Source organism: Notothenia rossii (genome assembly GCF_949606895.1).
Source record: "Notothenia rossii genome assembly, chromosome: 1".
Lineage (NCBI taxonomy): Eukaryota > Metazoa > Chordata > Actinopteri > Perciformes > Nototheniidae > Notothenia > Notothenia rossii.
Genome location: NC_136912.1, coordinates 44,987,356 through 45,010,183, shown reverse-complemented (window position 1 = coordinate 45,010,183; position 22,828 = coordinate 44,987,356). Strand labels below are relative to the sequence as shown.

The following is a 22,828-nucleotide window of genomic DNA, read 5'->3' as shown; positions in this document are numbered from 1 at the left end:
ATATTAAAAGACAGCAGCATCATAAGAGGCCAACCAGAGTGACAAAGTGTGTCACTTTGCTGAAGGATATTTGTGACCAGCTATCCAGGCCAGTCTCTAAAGACTTTCCAAGGTGTAACATGCTGCTGCTGGAGTACTGACTGGAAGTATTGCTGATAATTTGTCCACCATATCCTCTTAAAATACTTAAAATACTCCAATAATATCAGTCGCTTATTAAAAATAGCAGAAAAACATGCATTATTGTACTCAGGAGGGGACATTGACAGAGGATTACTGGAAAAGTACATGGTAAAAGTACTTCATTATACTTGTGGGAGTAGTTTCACTAGTACTGAGTCCAACAGTGTCAAACTCACAAAGAACTAATGGCAAAAATCATTTTTTCCCTCATCAAACTTAACAGAAGTGGCTTGATTTTGTTCTCAGGAGGGGACATTGACAGAGGATTTTTAAACAACACACTTGAATTACTTCATTGTATTGTGGGTGTAAGACTACTGAGTGAAACAGTATCAATATCATTAAGAGCTAATGGTAAAATTGTATTTGTTGTCATTCATCAAAGATAGCAGGAAACATGCATTATGTACTATGGAGGGGACTCTGACAGAGGATTACTCACAAAGTACCAGTGGCGGTCGGCCCATAGGGGCACTAGGGGTGCCGCCCCCCTCTTCCCACATGTTTGATTGTCATTAAAAAATATATATATATATTTTTTAAAGTAAGGTAAATATGATATAGTTGGTATCAGTAAAATGTATAATCTACAATAAAATCTCATTTAAAATAGTTTTACGATGTCTAAAGTTACTGATAAGTCACATGTTTCCTGCCTGGCTGCAGCGTGAATCATTACCCTCTCTCGTCTGGGCGGTAAGAAAGGAGCCCTCAGCCAGAGCAGCAGCAGGCAACACATTGCTGACTGTTGCTATCTGTAAACTATACCGCCGAAACATAATTTCAGCCAATCAGCGTTGTCAGATCTGATGGTCTCAGGGCGGCAATTTCAGCGCCCGATGCAGTCTGTGAGTTGTTTGGACTCGTATCCAAGGTGATGCTACAGTAAGTAGTTGATGAGGATGGCTGTGTCTGCAGGTGGAGACAGGTGCTAGTGGATCGCCGGAGCTGTAGATTAACATTTACATGCTTATTGTAGTTGTAGTTGCCTGTAGCACCATGGAGCATATGTTTGGGCTGGACCTGTATTTTACAGCAGGGTGTCCGCGGGGTCTTCAAAACTATTAAAAGTTGATAAATCAATTTAGCGAAAATTAAGGCTATTAAAAAGTATTAAACGGCATTTTCCAAGGTATTAAGAAGGTTCACAGCAACGACAACATGAAACACCCTTTAATTTACTGAAACGACATGTCGGGAAACCCCACAAGGCGGCCCCATGCATAGCGCGCCGTAAAATGCTGCTTATTATTTTAAGTTTCGTTGCCTTGCTCCGCTCTGTGTGGGGGGGGGAACTAAATGACTACGGTAACGGGTCCCTAGGTGGGTAGACCGGCATACGCAACGCTCTGGGGGTCCAACGGCTCCGTGTGTGCCCTATATGATCCTTTTCTGATAACGATGAAATAGCCCGCCTCCCTCTCCCCACGTCTCCTGCTGCTGCTGGGCTGTCAGAAGAGGGGGAGGAAAAGAGAGGCAGTCACCGTTTATTAAATATTATTATATTATTATACAGAGAACAGAGTCGTTATCAATTTGTTTTAAAGCTCAATAAATAACAAAGAAGACCTTTGACCGGCACTTTTCTAATTTTGTACGGAAGATTTAAACTTTAACGGATAGGTTGACCGGCGGAACATTTTTTTTACGGAAACTCTGCCGCACGGTCCCCTCGTTCCTTGGAAGAGGCGGAGAGGTGGGTGTTTTTCATCTGCTGGTGGACTACCTGAGAGATACAGCAGGAGAACACGCCGTCCACCGCGGAGAATAAACAGAAGGGCAACCATGGCAACCATGCTCCGGGATCTTCTTCGCTGCTTTTGGTGTATTTCGGGCGGCAGCAGCGCCACTTACAGGCCTGACATATGTACTACATCGTTTCCAGCATTTCCAGCGGTCTAGTGTGAACGGACACGTTAATGAATCGAATGCGTGTAAACGGAAGCCAAACTATATCCGGTCACAGAGATCTGCTATTTTAAAGTAAAGTCAACACATATAGACCCTAAATATAGTCTATATTAAGAACGAGAAAAGTCTTAACATATATATCCTTTTTTGTAAACATATGACAAATGTGTGAGGGTGATGACGTCAGAGCATCGTCCTATGTGCCAGGGCTTAGCCCCGGACAGCCCCAGCCCAATTTAACCCCTGGGTATTTGTGAGGGAGCTCCTATATGGCCTTACCCCGCTGAAGCTCACCAAAGTTTAACATATTTCATAGTTAAAAGTTTTGTCAATTGTTTTGTTTATTGGTCAAATACTGGTTTCTAATGGTTTCTGAGGAGTTTTACTGGAATGAAAGAGCACAGAGTCTACAGAAGCAACAAAGCAGCATACTGCATTAAACCTGACCTTCACAGAGAGGTTGAAGTTCATGTGGAGAGGAGGCTTCAGTAGTCTGTCTGCACTCTGTTTAGTTTTGCTATCTTACAATCAATATAGTAAATGTGAGGTAAAGTGTGTCGCCAATGTAACCGGTTAGAACTCAACTTTGAGTTGCGCTCGCTGCTAAAGAGACGCGCTACCATGGAAACCAAACTATGGTGTAGCTGTATTAAAGTCTGAGTGGAAACAGTCGTGAGTAAATCTGATTTTGTTAGAAATCGTGAGAAATGCGGCAGAAATATGACCCCGGGAGGAAACCGGGAGAGGGCAATGAAATCGGGAGTCTCCCGCAAAAATCGGGAGGGTTGGCAAGTATCACACACACACACACACACACACACACACACACACACACACACACACACACACACACACACACACACACACACACACACACACACACACACACACACACACACACACACACACACACACAATGTTCGTATTTAGTCTCCTGATTTTAAATGGGAATTAAATCATTGGAGTTTTGCCAAAAGCACCAGTGTTCTGCAGTTTGTGTGGGCCTATTGTACTGTTGCACAGTTGAAACTATGTCCAGGACAAGGTGTTAGGAAGTTTTGGAAGATTCATAGCTAACCACACTGAAGATTATGGATTATCTCATATTTGTAAGCCTCAATTTGTCCTCCCCCCCCCCCCCCCCCCCCCTTTAACATCACCAGAAGTCATAGTTTAAGGGGTTATTTCTCAAATGTGTCTTCCCGGGGAGCATCCCCCCGGACCCCCCTAGTATGGTTTGGTCAACATCTCCATAGCCCCACCACAAATATTTTCCACCAGCCACCACTGCAAAGTACACAGTAAAAGTACTTCATTTTATTTCTGGTAGCAGTCAAACTGGTACCGAGTCCAACAGTGTCAGTTTTATGAATAACTTATGATAACAAATATTTGTATCGATCATCAAATATTGCAGGACAAAAAATGAAGAGCAGCTGATTTGAAAAAACAACGCGAGAGACGGCTGAGTGACCGCAGTGCAGAATTGCTGTATCGTTCAAATCTCCTAACAATGTGGTCCATTTTAGACACAGGCTTATTATACTTACAGGCCTTAATAACATTCCTTTTCTGGGTTCAATATGTGTCTTGGCCGTTTTCGTTGTGATCGCTAATTTCACCTTTCCCATCCATCCATCCATCCATCCATCTTCTCCCGCTTATCCGTGGTCGGGTCGCGGAGGTATCAGTTCCAGCAGAGAGCCCCAAAATTTCTTTTCCCTGGCCACATCAACCAGCTCTGACTGGGGGATCCCAAGGCGCTCCCAGGCCAGCGAAGATATATAATCCCTCCATCTGGTTCTAGGTCTACCCCTTGGTCTCTTCCCAGCTGGACGTGCCTGGAACACCTCCCTAGGGAGGCGCCCAGGTTGCATCCTAACTAGGTGCCCGAACCACCTCAACTGGCTCCTTTCGACGCGAAGGAGGAGCGGTTCAACTCCGAGTCCCTCCCGGATGACCGAACTTCTCACCTTATCCCTAAGGGAGACACCAGCCACCCTGCGGAGAAAACCCATCTCGGCCGCTTGTACCCGCGATCTCGTTCTTTCGGTCATGACCCATCCTTCATGACCATAGGTGAGGGTAGGAACGAAAATGGCGCGGTAGACAGAGAGCTTTGCCTTCTGGCTCAGCTCCCTTTTCGTCACAACGGTCCGGTAAAGCGACTGCAGTACCGCTCCCGCTGCTCCGATTCTCCGACCCATCTCACGCTCCATTGTTCCCTCACTCGAGAACAAGACCCCGAGATACTTGAACTCCTTCACTTGGGGTAAGGACTCATTCCCTACTTGGAGTGGACAGTCCATCAGTTTCCTGCTGAGAACCATGGCCTCAGATTTGGAGGTGCTGATCCTCATCCCAGCCGCTTCACACTCGGTTGCGAACCGATCCAGTGAGTGCTGAAGGTCGCAGACCGATGAAGCCATCAGAACCACATCATCTGCAAAAAGCAGTGGTGCAATCCTTAGTCCATCGAACTGCAGACAACCTCCCCCACGACTACGCCTCGAAATCCGATCCATGTATATTACAAACAGGATTGGTGACAAAGCGCAGCCCTGGCGGAGGCCAACCCTCACCTGAAATGGGTCCGACTTACTGCCGAGGACCCGGACACAGCTCTCGCTTTGGGAGTACAGAGATTGGATGGCCCTGAGTAGAGACTCCCTCACCCCATACTCCCGCAGCACCTCCCACAGTGACTCCCTGGGAACCCGGTCATATGCCTTCTCCAAGTCTACAAAACACATGTAGACTGGATAAGCGTACTCCCAGGCCCCCTCCAGGATCCTTGCGAGAGTAAAAAGCTGATCCGTCGTTCCACGACCAGGACGGAATCCGCATTGTTCCTCCTCAATCTGAGGTTCGACAATCGGCCTGACCCTCCTTTCGAGTACCTTTTAGAGTAAACTTTCCCGGGGAGGCTGAGTAGTGTGATGCCTCTGTAATTGGCACACACCCTCTGATCCCCCTTTTTAAAAAGGGGAACCACCATCCCGGTCTGCCACTCCTTCGGGTACTGTTTCCGACTTCCACGCAACGTAGATGAGACGTGTCAAGCATGACAGTCCCTCAACACCCAGAGCCTTCAGCATTTCTGGGCGGATCTCATCCACCCCCGGGGCTTTGCCACTGTGAAGTTGTTTGACGACCTCAGTGACCTCCCCCCGGGAGATTGGTGTCGATCCCCCGTCATACTCCAGCTCTGCCTCTAACATAGAGGGCGGAGTTGTCGGGTTCAGGAGTTCCTCAAAGTGCTCCTTCCAACGCCCTAACACTCCATCAGTTGAGGTCAACAACGTCCCATCCTTACTGTACACAGCTTGGATGGTTCCCTGCTTCCCCCTCCTGAGGTGTCGGACAGTTTTCCAGAACAACTTTGGTGCCGCCCGAAGGTCTTTTTCCATGTCTTCTCCGAACTTCTCCCACACCCGCTGCTTTGCCTCGGCCACGGCTGAGGCTGCTGCCCTTCGGGCCTGTCGGTACCTTGCAACTGCCTCGGGAGTCCCCCGGGATAACAAATCCCTGAAGGCCTCCTTCTTCAGTCGGACGGCTTCCCTGACCACCGGTGTCCACCAGGAGGTTCGAGGGTTACCGCCCCTTGAGCCACCTAGGACCTTGAGACCACAGCTCCCCTCCGCGGCTTCGGCAATAGAGGCTTTGAACACCGGCCACTCTGGTTCAATGTCCCCAACCTCCACAGGAATGCCCAAAAAGCTCCGCCGGAGGTGTGAGTTGAAGGCCTCCTGAACTTGGGCCTCCTCCAGACGTTCCCAGTTCACCCGAACTACACGTTTGGGCTTACCAGGTCTATCCAGAGGCTTCCCCCGCCACTCGACCCAACTCACCACCAGATGGTGATCAGTTGACAACTCCGCCCCTCTCTTTACCCGAGTGTCCAAAACATACGGCCTCAGATCCGATGATAGGATAACGAAATCGATCATGGACCTTCTGCCTAGGGTGCTCTGGTACCACGTACACTTATGAGCATCCTTATGTTCGAACATGGTGTTTGTTATGGCCAATCCATGACTAGCACAGAAGTCCAGTAACAAACCACCACTCCGGTTGAGATCAGGGGGGCCGTTCCTCCCAATCACTCCCCTCCAAGTGTCTCCATCATTGCCCACATGTGCGTTGAAGTCTCCCAGCAAGATTGAAGAGTCCCCTTCAGGAGCCCCATACAGGACTTTTTCCAGGGTCTCCAAGAAGGCCGTATACTCTGAACTGCTGTTGGGTGCATAAGCACACACAACAGTCAGAGTTTTCCCCCCCATAACCCGCAGGCGTAGGGAGGCAACCCTCTCGTCCACTGGGGTAGACTCCAACAACGAAGCACCCAACCGGGGACTTTTGAGTATCCCCACACCCGCCCGGCGCCTCACACCTTGAGCAACTCCGGAGAAGAATAGAGTCCAACCCCTATCCAGAAGTAAGGTTCCAGAGCCGACGCTGTGCGTAGAGGTGAGCCCAACCAGATCCAACTGGTAACGCTCCACCTCCCGCACAAGCTCCGACTCCTTCCCCCCCAGAGAGGTGACGTTCCACGTCCCCAAAGCCAGCTTCTGTCGCCCGGGTCTGGTCCGTCGAGACCCTCTGCCTTCACTGCCACCCTTCTGGCAGTGCACCCGACCCCATCGCTGTTTCCCGTAGGTGGTGGGCCCGCGGGACGGAGAAGCGGAGGTGTTGCCCACGTCGCCTTTTCGGGCTGTGCCCGGCCGGGCTCCGTGGCAAGCCCGGCCAACAGACGCTCGCCGACGAGTCCTCCTTCTGGGCCTGGCTCCAGAAGGGAACCCCGGGCTTCCTCCGGGCCGGGTATCCTCACTTCGTGTGTCGTCTTTCATGAGGTCTTGTGAACCTTTCCCCTTGTTTATAATATTATCACCGTTCCAAGAAAACGAGTGCTTTTTGTTTTGAAATCACTTCTGTGAGTTTCACCCCGCCCCTCGCTCCAAGCACCATTTCACCATTTAGTAAGGTAAAAAGCAAAATGCAAAAAGACGCTCTTCCGTTTACGTGTTTAATAAAGAAAAACAATTGGACGGTAGATACACGGATTGTCCAGCGCTCCGTCTTTTAACCTTTCTTGATCCTCATTATAGTCCTCGACAGTGGTCTCTACTACTGTATTAACAACATGTCACATGTTATGAATTTACAATCAGAATCGAGTATTCAACTATGCCAAGTAATAACAGTTGTTTGTAGCCTTAATGGCCTGTCCTACACAGTTGTTATGCTATACCACATTGCCCTTCACTGGATGTATAATGAGCTGCACTAAAGTACATTTTAGCATTTAAAATACCTAGCCATTCTTTTGAGGTTATTTTGGTAAAGTAACTCAAAAGTCATATAAAAGTAGTGTAACTCATTAAATTTCAGAGACAGTAATATTGTAATGTAACTTATTACTTAAGTAATAAGAAATATGTACTATATTACATTTTGGAAGTAACTTGCCCAACACTGGTTATGTCTACTACAGTGAAGTTAACCCTAAATTGCTCTAGTATTTAATTGAAGACAAGTATTTCATCAGATATAATGGTCAGGAGGTGAGAAAGGGAATAACAAATTGTTCATGACAAATTGTGACAGGTGTAAGTACTGTATATATTATATAAAATTAAAAGTTGGGAATATGTGGAGGTGATGGCTGTATCTCTCTGCTTTGACATGATGTTGGTATTCCAAAACAGAATCTTAAAGTCCTGTGTTCATAGTCAAATGAAAACAGTATTCATATTAAAATATACTGAAAGCACCAAACGCAATAGAACTACATTTGCAGAATGTCCCCCCTTTCTATATTACATTACTGATTATAATTATCGATGTGTGTGATGTGTTCATCACTTTAAAGTTGCAGCTGCCACGACTACGAGCAATGGTATTTTTCCATCGGATTTGGGAATACTGCAGAAAAAAAGCTCTGTGGCAAAAAACGTTTATGATACTTAACACGTTTGCTCAGCAGGATGATCTCCACATATTTACGCCACTTTATGATTTTTTAAGTGTAAATTCAATCAATTTCGGGCTTCTAAGTAAGGATTTAGTACTTTATGTGAACTACTTTTAATACCACTGGGTACTTTGTGAATCCCCCCCTGGATTATGTCAGATTATAGTACATCATAGGTTAGTTGTTGATTACATTTTGTATTATTATTGTATTATTGATATACCGGTACTTCAATGTAAATAAAGGTTATACATTTATTGATATTGAATCCTTCTACATATATAAACCTCCAAAGCTGGAATGATTTGTGTGTTGTCTGCTCAGTGATCCTGAACACCAGTGTGCTCTCTGTGTTCAGTTTGCAGAAAAATATGGAAAGATTTTCAGCCTGCGGCTCTTTGGTGGGAGAATTGTGTTCGTCTATGACTACGAGCTGGTGAGAGAGATCCTTATCCAGAAAGGAGAGGACTACGAGGACCGCCCGACGATACCGTTGTTTAGTGCATTAGCTGGGAATAATGGTACTGTATGTTGCATTTGAATGGGTATTGGCATAAGACTGACACTAGGGCTGGGTAATATATCGCTATTATATTGATAAAGTAATATGAGCCTAGATAACTTCCTACATTTTGGACATCGTAATAACTATAGAAAATAAAAAACCGCACAAACCAGAAATGAAACAAAAAATGAATGGTTCCTAGCAAGGCTAGTTTCCCACGGACCGTGCCCCTTTAACACCGGAAGTGGCACAGTAAACATAAACAAACATCAATTAATTTTTTAACGCGTTGTAGTTTCCGGATTAGTCGCAAGGGTTAACACATTAACGGTGACAGCCCTAATCAGAATATTTGATTTCATTCTTAGCCCAGCCCTATCTGACAGTCTGACACTGTATCAGACACATGAGCATAGTGAATTTAGTTTAGCATTAGCTGCTAGTTCTGTCCAATTCCAATTACGTTCATATCTAATGCTTTATTCTGTTTCCAAAAGGTCTGTTGTTATCAAACGGACATCCTTGGAGGCAGCAGCGGAGATTTGCTATCCGGACCCTCAGAAACTTTGGTGTGGGGAAGATGTCCCTGGAGCCGTCCATCCAGCAGGAGAGCCACTTTCTCTCTGAGGCGTTCACCCTTCACAAAGGCACGGATCTTATTTAAAAATAAACCATCAATGCTTTTTTCTCATCATGATGCAATATTTTTTTATTTTAAAAAATAATTATTTGAGCAACTAGTGCCTTTATTGAAGAGAAAGACTTGAAATGGGGAGAAAGAGGGGATGACGTGCATTAAATGGTCCTGAGCCGGATTCGTACCCGGGTCCTTCACAAGCTCGACCATCCTAGCTATAAGGCGGCCCATGATGCAATATTTGACATGTGATTTCTCTTCACATTTGGAGCATGGACCTTAGACCATGCGCTGCATTGTTTCAGTGATCAAAGTCATAACTTCTTCTCATCACACTGTTATGTTTTGACTTTTTGTCCTGTCTTATACATATTTTCCCTTTTATTTATCAGGCAAGCCTTTTAACGCACAATCCTTGATAAACAACGCAGTGTCCAACATCATCTGCTGCCTGGTGTTCGGGGACCGCTTTGACTACGATGACAAGCAGCACCAGTATATACTGGAGACCTTCAACGAGCTGATGTACTTAGAGGGAGGAATATGGGCTCATGTGAGACTCATTCATACACATTCATCATTTGTATTGTGAGGAATTACCCAGCCAAACCCCATACATTTTCATAAAGTTTTTTAAACTAATTCGGAAGAGGGTTCCAGAACTACTGAATTAAAATGGCATTGAATTTTAATAATGAACTCCGACTCAAAAATGTTGATGGAAGATGTAACCAGATCCTTTACTGTAAGTAAAAGTGTCAATACAACCGTGTAAAAAAATACTCCATAACACAAACAAATCATGCATTAAAACCAAAGTAAAATACAAAAGTATGATTTCAAATGTACAGCAAAATGTTCCAAAAAATGCTAATATCCCCCATGATCTATATATCATTTATATTACATTATTGGACTCTGACTGCATTAACTGATTATTAGTATTTTGAACAATTTTGAACACCTTTTTTATATGATGATATTTATATTTTATTGATTTGAAATGTTGTTCTGAAAGGACACTAGAGCTTTCAGATTAATATAGTGTATTAAAATGTTTAATATTTCACTCTGAAATGAAATAAAAGGAATAATATAAATAATCAAAGTATTTAAAGAATGTGCTAGTACCTCAACAATTATACTACCTGAGTAAATGTACTGAGGTACTCTCTACCGCTGTGTTTATATAAGTGGTGTTATCATTCAAATTAATATTGACAGCTTTGCTTTTCTACCGTGATCAAAATGTCTCCTGTGAAAGGAGATCTGGAATAAATGTGCAGATGTAAAACTGACATAGTTTTGTTTAGGAGTGGGCAATAGTACAAAAATGACCTCAGTCTGTAGGACTTTGGACTGTAACCTGGAGAGGTACCAGTTCACCTCCTGGTCACTGCAGAGGCGTCCTTGAGCAATGCACTGAACCAACAACTACTCCTGGGTACTGAACATGGTAGCCCCTACGCTCTTACAACTAAAAAATGCATGTGTTTGTGCGTGTGTGTTTTGTGCCTAATGTGTACAGGCCTTGTTTGCACTGTATACTGTATATAGAGTATACACTGAATTTCCTCTTGTGTCCGTGCTCTTTAGCTGTACAACACCCTGCCCGGCCTGATGAAGCGACTGCCTGGACCCCACCAGAGGATTTTCACTCTGACACAAGATTTGCTTGACTACATACAGACGAAGATCAAGGAACACAGAGAGAGCTTTGACCCGTCCTTCCCCAGGGACTACATCGACTGCTTCCTCACAGAGATGGGAGAGGTGATGGATGATATATGCTCTGTATAGAGTGCTGCACGGATCATGTATTAGTGTAGGCCGACCTGAAAGTTATCATCACAAGGATCCCTCAACAGAAAGCAAAATACATTTTCCCTTGGGTTACAGAATGTTGCAGAAAATAAGATCTGTGGATCACACATTACATTGCATTTGCATTTAGCTGACACATTTGCTATTTTTGTTCAGTAAGATCATCTCCACATATTAACACCAATTTATGATTATTTTAAGCGTGAATGCAATCACCAGAAGTAAAAAGCTAATGTAAGGCTAGAGAGGAACTACAGCCAGAGGTTGCATGACTTACTGACAACGCCGCTAAGCTAAAGGCAGCTAATGTTTGGCCTGATGACGTTTAGTTGTCTCATTTAGCAACCGCTGTTTTTACGTCACACAGAAGTTTCAGACATTCACCAGTAGGGTATTTACTTTTACATTTCATTTGGGCTACGCTTTTATCAAAAGCGACTTAAAAAACGGAAAAACAAGGAGTGCAGATATATTCACTTCAAGCAAGTCATACCATAATAAGTGCTGTTGAATCAGTTACAAGGCCTAAGCTAACTCTTTAAAGGGCTTATTTTTCTTTCTTTTTTTTAGAATAACTTAATTGCCAAAGTACAACGTTTTCAGTTTGCAACGGAAGATATGCAGAGTTTCTGCTGTCCTGATGTCAATGGGAAGCTCATTCCACCATTTAGGAGCCAGGATAGCTAACAGGCATGTTTGAGGGGTTCCTGGGTCCCACTCGCAGTGATGGAGCAGCAAGCCGATCTGCTGACTCGAGCGTAGTGCACGTGCTGGAGTACATGGTTTAACCAAGGCCTGGATGTAGGAAGGAGCTGATCCATTCAAAGCCTGGGGGGCCAGTACCAGGGTCTTGAAGCGTACTCTGGCAGCAACTGGCAGCCAGTGGAGGAGAGGTTTAGTGTGGGAGAACTGGGGGAGGTTGAAGACCAGTCTGGCTGCAGCATTCTGAATTAGCTGTAGATGGCGTTTGCAGGTAGACCAGCCAGGAGGGAGTTCAGTAGTCCAGCCGTCAGATGACCAGAGCCTGGACCAAGACCTGAGTGTCCTCCTGGGACAGTGGGGGTCAGAAGGGGACAGAAAGGGACAATAGGGGACAGAAGGGGACAGTAGGGGACGTATCCTCCTGATGTTGTTCAGAGTGTATTTGCAGGATCAGGTTGTAGCAGCGATGTTAGCAGTTCAGCTGGTCGTCCAGGGTAACGCCCAGGCTCCTTGCAGTCTGATTCGGGGAAACAACAGAGGGGTCGGTGTTGATGGACAGGTCATGGATGGGAGAGTCCTTACCTGGGATGAAGATCCGTTAAGTCTTGTTTAGGTTGAGCTTCAGGTGGTGAGCAGACCTCCACTGAGAGATGTGTTGCGCAGTGGATTAGTGCATTGGTGTTCGGATAAGGGGAGCACGGGTTAAAACCCCACTGCAGTCAGCATGTCGTTGTGTCCCTGAGACACTTCCCCCCAAATTGCTCCTGTGGGGATTGTCCACAGTACTGAGTATGTAAGTCGCTTTGGATAAAAGCGTCTAACAAGTAACATGTAATGTAATGTCAGCCAAACAGGCAGAGATGCGTGCGACCACCTGGGTTTCAGACTGGGGAAAAGACAGAATCAGTTGTTTGTCAGCTTCCTGGCTGTGGTACACTGACATATTTTCTTATAGTTTTTGTTGTTGAACAAAACGTAAACAACTCTTAAGCTTGTGTTAACCACAGATCTATATCAGGGATCTAATCCTAAGCGGAACCGGAAGTGCGAAAATGCTAACTCATTTCCGGGTTTAAGGACCTGCACCACCTGATTGTGTTTGTTGATTTCTCTGTTCTATTTTTAATTAATATATATATGTCAACTAATACATGGAACTTTTTTTTTTTTTTATAGAACAAGCACAAAGAATCTGGTTTTGATTTGAATAATTTATGTTTTTGCACTCTGGATCTGTTTGGTGCTGGAACTGAAACGACCACTACCACTTTACACTGGGGACTGCTGTTCATGATCAACTACCCTCATATTCAAGGTGTGTGTTTGTTTGATTAGTACCTGTACACACCCATTCCTGCATGTTTTGTTTGCATCGTTACTTGACCTTACTTAGTGTGTTGCACAACATTTCCCCGTCATGTATGCAGTGCCCGGACTCACACTGTTTCCTGTTTCCACTGTGCAGAGGAAGTCCAGGCAGAGATAGATTCTGTGGTTGGTTCATCCAAGCAGCCGTCTGTGACTGACAGAGAAAACATGCCGTACACTGACGCAGTCATCCATGAAATCCAGAGAATGGCCAACATTCTTCCCCTCAATTTGGTCCGCATGACAAACAAGGAGACCACACTGGACAAGTACACTTTCCCGAAGGTACGCGGTGCTTATTGTTTGTTCTGTTAATTGGATTTTCTATTAGCATAGCAGTTAACCAGTCACTCAACTATTAAAGATCATGTCAATCAAAAACAAACAAACTCAAAATCCAACTCCCATCGAGACACAACAAGCTAATTGTACTCAGCATACAGATTTATTTTTTGTTCAGGTTATCTTCCTTTGGTTTCAAAGATTTATATTCTATTTGGTAGCTTTTCATGTACCACATGATTTTGATCAGCACAGGTGTGGTGCTTTTTTTAATGTTTTAATTCATTCGACAACCTGTGTTTCCAAGGTTGAGAATGAACCTAGAAGCTGACCTTGTAATCTTTTTTTAATCATGTTTCTTTTTTGTTTATTAAAACAAACTAACTTGAAGAATGCAAACAAAGAGACATTTCCCTGACTGGATTCTCCTCAGGGCACCATGGTCCTGCCCACACTGATCTCCGTTTTACGAGACGAGTCCATTTGGGAAACTCCTCACACCTTCAACCCTCAGCACTTTCTGGACCAGGATGGAACATTCAGGAAGAGAGAAGCCTTCCTTCCTTTTTCAGCAGGTTAGTTGGTAGTTATAGCTTTCAAATGGGATAGTTTGTAATGTTTGGGGGTTTAATGATGTGCCCATCCATTCAGTGTGTAACTCCCCATAGACAAAGGAGCAGGCACAAAGTCTGAAAAGTGAATAAAGATTGTGTGAATACATCTGATTTTTTGTGTGTTCTCAGGTAAGCGTGTGTGTCTGGGGGAGCAGCTGGCCAGGGCCGAGTTATTTATCTTCTTCACCACCCTCCTTCAGAGATTTTCCTTTGCGCCCCCCCCAGGGGTGCAGCCAACTCTGGAGTACAAGTTAGGAGCCACGCACTGCCCCAAACCCTACAGCCTCTGTGCTGTCCCACGATAAACCCCCAACTGTCCCAAACTCAACCTCACACATCAATAACTATGTTCCTACATTTATCTCGTAATATATCAATATCTACTCTGTGATAATCTCTCAGAGAATAAAACATTGTTGGGACTTGGTTTTCTTCTATTCAATTAGTTGTCTTTTTAAGCTTGGTAATATAATGTACTATATTTGTATACATATTTGTATTATTGTATTTTTGTATTAGGGATTGTTTGAAACGTTATTTCGATCTCTCTGTACACACAAACTGAAAGATTGACACTAAAGTTGACCTTGACTTTGACTACTGTAATCAATATCCAATAAAAATAATTGACAGTTTAAATACTAGTACCTTCCTTTCTACTGCAAATAAACGTAGGGGTGAGTGGGGTAAGGTGAGCCAATTTGTACTTATGCTGTCCTTTTAGGCTAGGAACAATTAGATAGTCAAAGTCTTACGACAACAACGAGCTTTAATTCAGGAACTCTTCTTTCAATCAAAATGATAATAATGCTGGTCAGCAGTTTTTGGATCTGGTCTGATGCCCCTTCTCTCTCCTGTGAAGACCCTCTGGAGACGCTGTAGTACATATGCCAGGCCTGTAGATGGTGCTGTTCTCACAGAATCAGCCCATGCAAAGACAGTGTTAAATTGAGCGAAATAAGGAATGGCTAAAATGCATGATCTGTTTGGTATTTTGAAAAATAAAAAGTATAAATATGCCTTATATAGGTATGGTCCTAAACTATATTATTCAAATATAGCATGATAGGTCCACTTTAACTTAACTTCAGTGCCTCATGGGGGGTTGAGTTGAACCACTGGCTCACTTTACCCCAAAGCCCCTTTTTGGAAACCCACTGTCGATCTTAGTCCTTCATGCTAATCTTTAGCTAAATGATTCACATGGTTTTACTCCTTGCTAAATAACCAACATTTATGAAACATATTTTCAGACCTGGATTTTCTTTGACAGAACAGTAATTATACCTGACGTGTTGAACATTTACTTTGACAAGCCAAACATGGTTTATTGTGAAAAAAACACATTTACCACTTTACCATGTGCTTCTCTCCATCACAGCCAAATAGAAGTGATGGGGGCTTCCTGGATTTATGGTCACATTTATGTGCACACTTCCTTAGATAAAGGGCTTGGTTCCACTTACCCACCGGCTCATCTTACCCCACTCTCTATTCTATTGTTGTAAACCTTGTGGAAATAAATGATACTGAGATTTAGTTTGTGTTCTTATTCAGACTGCTGTGTTTCACAGTCTGAGGTTTGGCCAGTGAGTCAAAAACTCAAAAGAGAGAATAACATGCAGTGAGTCTCAGCGCTGTTTATCAACCTGAGCATTGTGATATAAGGAATTGAATCTAACAGGCTAACTAAGAGAACTATTAGACAAGATGACTATTACTATGTTTTTTAATTTAAATTTGAGAAGAATTGACCTTACGAAATGTGTTTTACCAAACTTAATCATTATACTTAAACAAATATGTAGTGAATGTGTTTACCTTGCCATTCATCAGCACATTTTAATTGGAAAACAAACCTAATGAGGTTGCTGTAAAGCTACAATCATCATCTTTTCTTTTATTTGATATGTTACATTAAATGTCACTTGTTAGACGCTGTTATCCAAAGCGACTTACATACTCAGTACTGTGGGTGATCCCCACAGGAGCAATTTGGGGTAAAGTGTCTCAGGGACACAACAACATGCTGACTGCAGTGGGGTTTGAACCTGTGATCCCCTGATCCGATCACCAACGCACTAACGCACTAACCCACTGCGCCACACGCCTCCGTATGTTACATGTTGCTCTCAGCAATCGGAGAGTTAACCTCAACTGAAACTTTGTGGGAATAGAGAACTGGCAATTAGGGCAAGACATTACTGGAGCTAATGTTCAAAGTTGATGCATTTAGTAAACCACCCCTAAACTACTGTAGGTCACTGGCCTCTTTAAGATGTTCCATTAAAGGTCCCATGTCAAGGCCATTTCTACTGATCATAATTCCATTGTTGAGGTATACTAAAATAGATTTATATTGTGCAATTTTCCAAACTCACATTGGTTTCTCATACAGCATCTCTGTAAAGTATGTGTATTAACTGGTATTCAATCTCTGTCCTAAACGGCTTGTTGGAGCTCCTGCCCCCCCTCCCTGTGAACCCAGTGTGCTCTGATTGGTTGGGACGTTTGTGAGGCTCGTTGCTGTGATCTGCTGCGAGGAGCGGACAGGCTTCCGGGTCGGCGATACAGAGAGAACAAGCGAAACTCATCCTGAGCACACACAAACACTCACAGCCGAAGTAAAAAAATAAGTGTGGCTTGATATTGAGTAAGAAAAAGTTTTATAACCAGGGCTGCACATAACTGGTGCGCAGGTGCGCATGCGCACCCACCGCCAAAAAAGGAGCACCGGATCATTTGAAAAAAGCGCATTTGCGCACCAAGATTGAGAGAGACAGAGAGACATGAGAGAAGAGAGAGATAGAAAAGAGAGAAGAGAGAGATATTTGCGAGTTGCATAAGAACTGGTAAGACGCGTGAAGGGTCGGGCGCGCAACACCCCTCCCCCGTTGACATTCGTGATACAGAGGATGCGCACCAAGCAACATTTCCAGGTGCTCCTTTGAGAACCAGGGCAAAAAAGTTATGTGCAGGGCTGTTTTTAACGCTGTGAGCATGGGTCTGCGGAGAGCATTTCTCCGCGATCCCAATTTAGCAGCCCGAAAAACGTTTACCCATTTAAACAGTCGTGGTAGATACCTTGTTTGTTTTAAACATCATAAATACACAAACAACAATGAATACTTACAGGTTGTGTCCCAGAATCTCCCGCTGGTCCAAACAAAGTAGGAACAGCATCGTTCTTCAGTGCCCTACGCTGTACATATCCGGCATGAATCGCTGAAAGTTTTGTGAAGCTTTGTTTCGTGAAACGCTGGCAGAGGGTGTGGCCTCTGGGTATTCACACGTCAGAGTACCCAGGAAGTAAACAATGGAAAATGAGAAATCTCCAACGAGGCGTTTTGGGGCAGCATAGACTTTGAGGGTTGAGGGTTGAGGGTTTTTGACTCTGCAGACCGTTTACATGCATAAAAACCTTCATAACACACAAGAGGATGGGTAATAACTGGAAAAGAATGACATGGGACCTTTAACACAACATTTAGCCAAAAGCATCTCTCAAAGCAAGTCATCTGAGGAAGGTGTAACGGAAGCTTAAAACATGTTAAAGAAGAAGAAGATATACTTTATAAATTACTTTTATCACTCACATTACACACATTGGTTGATATACATCAGGGATGGGCAAATGGCAACCCGGGGGTAAAACACAGGGCAGCAGGTGAGAAGGCTTCCTGTCTTCAATGCATGGCAGGGGGCAAAGCAGCAAACACTAACAGCCACCATTTCTTCTGTAGACAGATGGCTGAAGGTGACTTTTGAAGATCACTTTAACATACAGAAAGTAATTTTTTACCAATAAATATTTGGTGATTCATAATACTAATATAATTTGTTAACAGCTGCTGAGTCATGCTGAGTGGATTCTAAGATTCACAATGGAGTCAGCCAGCTAACCAATCAATCATATATTCAGCCTATGGCTGCAGCACAGGCAGCATGAGAACAATAAAAAGCTTTTTGAACATGAAAGCATGGAGACATGTCCCAGTAGAGACACTACATTCTGATATGGACCTGAAACTGAGTCCTCTGTTAATGCGGGAACAAGAACACAATTTCCTTTTTTACATCTTTTATAATTTTTTAATATTTTAAAACTGTTCCACAATCAATCAAGTCAGAAACCAAATAAATGATACACAAAAGACATTGTCCTCTTGTGAGGAAAGTTATTGACACGGAACAATTATTTTTAAACTATATTCTCAGTGGTCAATTGGTTTTCAACGATGATACACATCTGTTAACTTACTTTTCATTTTGATGACATTTTTAAGAACACTTTAGCTCCCTTTTCCTCAACAAAAGTGATGACAAATGCTGTGACCATTTTCATCTGAATTAACCCTGATGAACAATAAAATAAAGACACACAAAAGATGGACACAATACAAGCAGCATCTTTACATCATGACGCGTCCAATACAATGGACATACAATAAATAAGTCTATAGCATCAGATTCCTGTCACAATCATTTTTGTGGCCAGTGTTCCTGGACTGGTTGTATTATGTTTAAGGTGCACCTGCTTTTGGTTTGTATGTCAAACTATCAGATAAGCAGCATGTTGCTGACTTGAAACAAAATGGTTTCTTTGTTTGTGCGTATGCTGCCTTAGATCAGGACACTTAAACATCAGCAGATGGCACTTAGATGTCAACCTGAGGCTGTTGGTAAGCATGCACATTATTTAATAAATATTGTTTTACATTTCATTATGTAATCACAAAATAAAGCCTATCATTAAACTATTTTCACATATCTATTAACACTGTACAATCTCTCTGTTCACAGATGATCTGAAAGCCATGTTGTGCTGTCAGCCTGAAGGCCTTCACCTAATCACAGATCTGCACTCAGCATGGGGTTCAACCTTTGTGACATTCAAGTGCTTCTTAAAATGCAACAGTCAAATAAAGCAGCTTTAGTGACTAGCTACGACAAAATCAATTGTTATACTGTACTACACATTTAATTGTTCTTATGATCTCCTTTTCTGTGCCTGCACAGTCGAGGACAGGGTGGGGGATTAAATACGGAGCTTTCAAACTTTGAAAACCTTTAACTTAGTTGTTCCTTTAAATACAGTTAACTTCATAAAATCAAACTCAAATATCCCAGGGATACTTAGCAAGTTGGCTGCAACACGACTGTCAAAAAGGCGTTGTCATGGCAATATGACAACTTTGACAAAATGTTATAAATACAGTGCTGTGAGAAACCAGCAGACAGTCTCAGAAAGCTTGTAAGATGCTTCAATCAGAGTCATTTGCATGTGTGTCTAGATTTACTCTCCTTTACTTTGGACAAACTTGCTTCTGTAAATTCCATGTCCATTATTCTCTCTCTTTTAGCTCTGTGTTGGTCTCCAGCAACTTCTCAGGAAAACATCTGTCTCTGTAGCTCCACTATGTTAGCCTGCTAATAGCTAACTGCTGTATGTATGCTCTATGGTAGTGGTGATAAAAGCAGGAAGCTCCGTCACAATCAGCGGATCACCCACTATCATAGACACCTTTAGCCTTGTTTTTATTAAACATATCAATTAGAACTGTTTCAGGGATTTGTTTGTGTGATGTTGTTGAGAAATGTGTTAATATTTAAAGCCATAAACAGAAACTACTTAAATATAACCTTTAAATGATGTTACCATAGTTGCAACAATCATAGTTATGTTAGATCCATTAGTCACCATTATAGAGGAAAAGTCCAACTCTGACCTGAAGTGACATGTTTAGCATGTAAACACTGACTACCTCATCCATCCTCACTGACTACCTCATCCATCCTCACTTCATTGCTTTCCAAATGGGACATTCAGGTTGATCTACAAAGCCCTGTCGTCCTGGTTAGTGGCAGATTAGTAGAGTGGTGCAGGAATGAGTCCTAAACCATGAAATGAGCTAGCATTTTAGCACATTAGGGCTCCCACGTCTCAAAGAGTTTTTGGTTAGATTCCCAAAAAAGAACCGTGGTTAACACAACCTTAAAAGATTTACGTTTGTTTCTGCAACATAAAAAATGTCGGCAAACACCACACTGGTGAATGTCTTGAGCTTTTATGTCATAAAAACAGCGAATGCTAGCAAATGTCTAAATGGGACTACTAAACCTCTGATGATTGCATTTACGCTTCAATTATTATAAAACTATGTTTTAGTATGTGAAAATGATCCCGCTGAACAAAATGTGTAAGTATCATAGATGTGTGTGCCACGATGCTTTTTTTCAAATAATCCTAAAATCCAATGTCTTCGTTTTGTCGATGGAGCCCTTGTGACTGCCTACAAACACACGTTATCACTGCACCACTCTATATTATCTCACACATTCATTCAAACTGTATATAAAATGACTCCAAGGTATTGCTAGGTGTATGTTTAACGCTTTGGAAAGGGCCAGGCTAGCTTTTACACTGGTCTTTATGCTAAACTAAGCTAATCTGTTACATACAATTGAACATGCAGGCAGTCGTATCAATCTTCTATTCAACTATTTCTTTAGCATTACTCCAGCAGATATTAATGATACTACCGGCTGCATTCAGCAAGTATCTACTTAAGAAGTCCAGCCAAAGTATTAGTAGCAACAGGAGCAATTTATTGAATTTATCAAGAGTTTGTTTCAGTATTAATGAGTCTAACTTTTCTTTAGAGTAGACATTCAAAGCATGTCCTTTCTGTATTGGTATGTCAAGATGACAAATAAGGCTCAAAGCCCTAATATGTAGTCGTGCGTTATTGGCTTGCAGCTTTGCTGCTTGATTTGATGGATTACTTAAAGCAGGGGTCTCAAACTCAAGGCCCGGGGGCCAAATCCGGCCTGCAACTTCATTTTATGTGACCCCGCAAGAGCTTTCAAAGAATACAATAAGTGTATTATACGGTTACATGCTGATGTACAGAAGCAGGTTGCCCATAAACTACATGTCCCACAATGCATCTCGTTTTGTGACATGCGCACTGAAGAGACTTGCAATTATTTGCCCTAGACTTCTGCTTTCAGACGTAGTTAATTACTAAGTTATTTTCCTATCCGATAATAATCCAATTCAGAGGGAACAATGAAATATAATACATTATTTTATATATATATATTATATATTTATATAGTTACAACCGGCCCTTTGAGTGCAACCTTTATGCGAATGTGGCCCGCAATGAAATTGAGTTTGAGCTACTGTATCTGAGTAACAGTAAACAGGATAAAAGTTGCATACATACGCAATGGCCTTAAATGCTGATATATTTCTTTTAAATAATATTTGGGTCAAGCATTTGGAGACTGGAAACTTTCCCAGCATGCAGTTCACCTAACCCTTACATACACATATTCTAACATCTGGGCATTTAGAGTGTTTGTGGAGAAAGCAGCCCACACACAGGAGAACAGCATGTATTTCCAGGACTGAGGCTTAGCCAGAAAGCCACACAGCTAACTACTGAGCCATCTTCACTTGTCATTTTGAAATGATTAGTGATCAAATCTAAAGAAAAGGCACAGAGATGTCTGACATTAGGGTTACAAATGCAGCTTCCTAGTCCATTTTAAACTGTGCTATTATGTGTTTCTTAAATGTTTCAAATTAAAATGTAGTGAGTGGCATTTGCATCCTCACAATAAATAAACTACTGAATGTTGTTTGTTGTGTAGCCGTTAGCTGCAAGCACATTGGCTTGGCTATTAGCAGTTCTACCATCTGATTGGGCTAGAGGAGCATTCTCCTTGTCTGATTGGCTGGCAGCCAACCTATCACGTTCTGCCTTTGCCCGGGTCAGGTTTCTACGGTGATAGAATAGATAGCCTGGCAACAGGAAGCCAGCCACGGACATGATGAGAAGGCCCAGATTGATCTGTAGGAGGAGAGCCATATCAGTGTTGAGAACAACATGTTTTATAATCTGTGTGTGTGTGTGTGTGTGTGTGTGTGTGTGTGTGTGTGTGTGTGTGTGTGTGTGTGTGTGTGTGTGTGTGTGTGTGTGTGTGTGTGTGTGTGTGTGTGTGTGTGTGTGTGTGGGTGTGGGTGTGGGTGTGGGTGTCCATGTTCTATACCCAGTAAGGATCTCCATTGAGGTGTCCCAGCATCAGGATAAATAGTGGCTGTTGCAGCAGGGCGAAGGCAGCACTGACCATGGACTGCATGCCTGTCAGTGTTCCAAAGTGGTTGGCTGGATACCTGGAGCGGAACATGAGAGAGAAATGAATCACAACCCTAAAGCCCTGGATCCTGACCCTCTGACCCCCCTGTATGTGGGGTTACTTACACAGCTGCATAGAGACCTCCACAGCAGGAGTGGATAAATCCTCTCACTATGGTGTGCAGGACAAAGGACACCAACTACAAGAGAAGGAAAGAGAACCGACTGATAAACATGCTCTGTATGAGTCTGTATGAGTTTAAGATGTAACATAGGTTGTAATCCAGTACAGGTGTTTTTTAACCTGGATGGGCAGGTTGTCAATCATGGAAAGGATTCCGAAGGTGACCAATAGGAGGTTGGTGAAGATGAAAGCTCTCATGGCATTTGTCAGTTTCTGGATCTTTCTGTCTCTCTTTGTGGGATCATATTCGCTAAAGGGGACACATGCCAACATCTCAGTTTAATGTACATGTGAGAGAAACTTTCTGAACCTACGCTATACAAACATCAGCATACTGCGTGTATACATCGCCTCCTCATACCTGTTCTTTGCATTTTCCTCTTCACACTCCTTCAACCTCCAGTCCATAATGTAGCCAATCAAAGGACAGGTGGCAAGACACAACAGCTGCATCGTTCCGAAGATAGAGGAGTAGAAACCAACTAGGGAGGACAGGC

The 22,828-nt window shown here is 43.1% G+C and overlaps 2 protein-coding genes across 9 annotated transcripts in view; one reads left to right on the top strand and one right to left on the bottom strand.

Annotated features, from left to right (window-relative positions):
* Positions 1–14,639, top strand: part of LOC307017001 (cytochrome P450 2J4-like) — a 40,295-nt gene extending 25,656 nt beyond the window's left edge. The window contains exons 2-9 of one of the 2 annotated variants that reach the window (XM_079646418.1): positions 8,427–8,589; positions 9,071–9,220; positions 9,603–9,763; positions 10,807–10,983; positions 12,913–13,051; positions 13,202–13,389; positions 13,820–13,961; positions 14,130–14,639. In XM_079646418.1, the coding sequence (XP_079502544.1) occupies positions 8,427–8,589; positions 9,071–9,220; positions 9,603–9,763; positions 10,807–10,983; positions 12,913–13,051; positions 13,202–13,389; positions 13,820–13,961; positions 14,130–14,305 (1,296 nt within the window). In that variant the 3' untranslated portion in view covers positions 14,306–14,639. Of the gene's footprint in view, positions 1–8,426; positions 8,590–9,070; positions 9,221–9,602; positions 9,764–10,806; positions 10,984–12,912; positions 13,052–13,201; positions 13,390–13,777; positions 13,962–14,129 lie in introns of those variants that run through there. The other variant, XM_079646419.1, reaches the window with a different exon arrangement.
* Positions 14,640–17,568: 2,929 nt separating this feature from the next.
* Positions 17,569–22,828, bottom strand: part of LOC307029985 (large neutral amino acids transporter small subunit 3-like) — a 42,381-nt gene continuing 37,121 nt past the window's right edge. For all 7 annotated transcript variants that reach the window (XM_079666203.1, XM_079666201.1, XM_079666202.1 and 4 more), the window contains 5 exons: positions 22,693–22,813; positions 22,452–22,581; positions 22,274–22,347; positions 22,062–22,185; positions 17,569–21,862 (listed from right to left, as the gene is read on the bottom strand). In XM_079666203.1, the coding sequence (XP_079522329.1) occupies positions 21,638–21,862; positions 22,062–22,185; positions 22,274–22,347; positions 22,452–22,581; positions 22,693–22,813 (674 nt within the window). In that variant the 3' untranslated portion in view covers positions 17,569–21,637. The remainder of the gene's footprint in view (positions 21,863–22,061; positions 22,186–22,273; positions 22,348–22,451; positions 22,582–22,692; positions 22,814–22,828) is intronic.